The sequence below is a fragment of the Grammomys surdaster genome, unplaced genomic scaffold, assembly GCF_004785775.1.
Source record: "Grammomys surdaster isolate TR1022 unplaced genomic scaffold, NIH_TR_1.0 130, whole genome shotgun sequence".
Classification (NCBI taxonomy): domain Eukaryota; kingdom Metazoa; phylum Chordata; class Mammalia; order Rodentia; family Muridae; genus Grammomys; species Grammomys surdaster.
Window position 1 is genome coordinate 791,644 of NW_021604588.1, and position 3,014 is coordinate 794,657.

A 3,014-nucleotide genomic window follows, 5' to 3' on the forward strand; every position below is an offset into this window, starting at 1 on the left:
CTTTTAACACTAACACTACTGGTTTGTCCAGATCAGTCTTTGTCTCTGAAGCATCATCCATAAAGTAGATTGATGTAGTGGGCTAACTCCTCTATTAAATTATGAATGACATCAAGAGACTAACATTGATTATATCAAAATGAAACACACAAAGTATATATAGCTATGCAAAGAAAATCTCATGCACGATGTCCCATACTGATTACAGAGACACACATCATCACTTCAGTTTCACACCAGTTGGAATGAAGAGCAAGGAGAACGGTTAAAAACACACAGCACCAACTTTTACATCCGTTCTACAACTCCAGTAGATCATAGTTTTACATTTGAAATCGTCGTCGTTGTCCAAGCTTGCTATACTTCATAGTCAGGTGACTTCAATGCCTTGGGAATGTTACTTTGAAACAAAAGGACTTTTAGGAAGCATTTAAGTGTCTGCTGGGAATGAGGGTCACAAAAACAAGAGAAAAATGGAGCTGTCTCTTCTCACCTGTAAAAAGAGCAGCTAAGAGAAGATTTGGGGAAATGAGAAAACCATGCAAAGGAGCGATGGGAACCCAAAGGAAAGAGCAGGCCCAATCACCTGGGCTATGCTGCTGTAGAGAGCGACATGCTGAATGTAGTATGAGAATTATCTTAACATTTCCCAGAGTCGTGTCTCAAACACTCTGGTTTCTCTTCCCTACGTCCGCCATCCATCTATGGTGTAAAAGTATCTATTTATGGGTAATGCTGGGCACAGATATCATCCATAAATCTGAAATCCCTTCCCTGTCATTGTCCTCAAAGTTCATTTAGTGAGAACCATGGTAGGAAACAGCCCTTACCAGATAATGGAGAGACCATAAGGAAGCAACTATAATAAACCAGGCTCACCCCTAAGATTACAGGGAAATTGTCAGCAAATAAGAATTACTAAAGCCCAGTTGAAGCTAAAACTGTAAAGAAGAGGAATTTTCAGAGAAAAAGAAAAACAACCTACACTGCAGAGAGCTACAGACAGCTACTGCAACAGACCCCTAGAACGAAGAGAGAAGGCAAGCAAAGCAAACTTCAATCTCTCTTTTCTCCATGTTCTCGTCTCTTTTCCTAATGTTTCCCACCAAGTGACCCAACACAGGAGCTAGGACTGGGTGATGCAGTCTGTAGCCATCAGCCTCCAGAACACAAAGCAACACAGCAGGAACACAGCTAAGAGTCAGAGGAGAACAACCAGCACAGAAGAGCACCCCATCCTATAACACACACATTATCTATGGACGGGGTACTCAGAAGTCCAGCAGTATCACAGAAAGGCCTGGACTGACGGCATAAGACCTGTGCTACACTTTTGATAGCTGTGCCAGAGGGTTCTGCAATCTCCTTAAGCCAGAGAAACATCAAACCTCCTCTTTATTGTTCTTTATTCCTTCCTTCCTTCTTTCCTTCCTTCCTTCCTTCCTTCCTTCCTTCCTTCCTTCCTTCCTTCCTTCCTTCCTTTCTTTCTTTCTTTCTTTCTTTCTTTCTTTCTTTCTTTCTTTCTTTCTTTCTTTCTGAGGCAGGGTCTCACGCCACTCAAACTGGTCTCAAACTCACCACTCCCCCCTAAGCCTTTAGAGTAGCTAGGACTTTAGGTTTGCATCACCATACCCATATCCGGTTGTTACATTCCTTCAATCAGCTGACATGTAGCAAGCTATCAATCAATACTTGTAGAACTAACACACAGATGATTTGAAAGAGTTCCTTCCTGTCATGAGCATTAGTCAGCAGCTTGGGTGGCCTGATCTGAGTTCTGGAATTCTGTGAACCTTTAGAAACACTAACGCCAGCTCGCAAGCAGTTGCTTAGGGTAGGGAAGACTGGCACTTTCTGTCACACACGGACTCTCCTGTGTTTGTGTCAACACAGGGCTCCTGATTCCCTAGAGACATAAGCTCTCTAAACTGCAATGAACTATTGGGAGGGGGGGTGTACGTTTGTTTATTTTAATATTTATTTATTTTTACATACTTGGTGTTTCGCCTGCATGTATGTCTATGTGGGGATATCAGATGCCCTGGAATTGGAGTTGCGGATAGTTATGTACTGCCATGTGGTTTGCCGGGAATTGAACTGGTGTCCTCTGGAAGAACAGCCAGCACTCTTAACCACTGAGCCATCTCTCCAGCCCCAGAACTTTGTTTTTAATCAATGAATATTTCCTACACCTAGTAAACAAGCTCAGAGCCATGGCTTTATCTTTTTTTGCATCTTTTGTTGCAGGTTATCCTTGTGCTGAGGAGGAAAAATATCTATTGACCTGAACAATGGACAGACTGGACTTTTCAACTCCCCTGAAACTCTCACTACAGTCTATTACAAGGTTCTTTGTTAGAAAAGAAGAAAAACAAAAGGGAAAGTAAAGATATAGCAGAAAAGAAGGGAGACAGCTCTCAGAGGGAAAGTGAGTCAGTCTTTCTGGAAAGGCTGGCATCCATGCACACACATCTGGGCAGCAGGTCAGCTGGTCCATCACCCTTCAAGTCTAGGTTACAAAGGACCTGTGGATTTGCCTCTGGCTTTTTCATAGTTTGCACTACAAGTTTAGGAAGCAAAGCCGACATTGTTATGCTTCAGCTTTGCATTTAGAAGCAAAGAGCACTTGGGTTACTTACGAGTGTGGCTTTTCTTCACCAAGAATATGGTTAGGAGTGGTAACAGGAGCATCATCAACTTCCACTGAAGTCTTTTTCTTTCCAGACTTTTTTTACCCCAGACAGTGACAGGCCTCTGATGAATCTTTTGAGAACCTGTACTCTCTCTGCCTGGCTTACTGGGAAATTTGGTAACTGAGCACTGCGGGGCGGGATGGGCGGGGCAGGGGGAAGCATTCTCCAATAAGAACTGGGAAAAGTATCAGTGTCATTGGTTGCTAGGTAGAATAGAGACCTACAAAATGAACGCAATAAAGATTAACCCCTTGTTGGTTTCAGACACCGCTTGCTCCTGTCAGCTTCTCTTCACCCAGTTCCCAACTGTAGCTCAATTAC

General features: G+C 43.1%; 1 protein-coding gene across 2 annotated transcripts in view; it reads right to left on the reverse strand.

The window, feature by feature from the left end:
• Positions 1 to 2,800, reverse strand: part of LOC114614260 (major histocompatibility complex class I-related gene protein) — an 18,395-nt gene extending 15,595 nt beyond the window's left edge. Inside the window, exon 1 of one of the 2 annotated variants that reach the window (XM_028759858.1) lies at positions 2,640 to 2,800. In XM_028759858.1, the coding sequence (XP_028615691.1) occupies positions 2,640 to 2,694 (55 nt within the window). In that variant the 5' untranslated portion in view covers positions 2,695 to 2,800. The remainder of the gene's footprint in view (positions 1 to 2,639) is intronic. The other variant, XM_028759865.1, reaches the window with a different exon arrangement.
• Between the last annotated feature and the right edge of the window lie 214 nt (positions 2,801 to 3,014).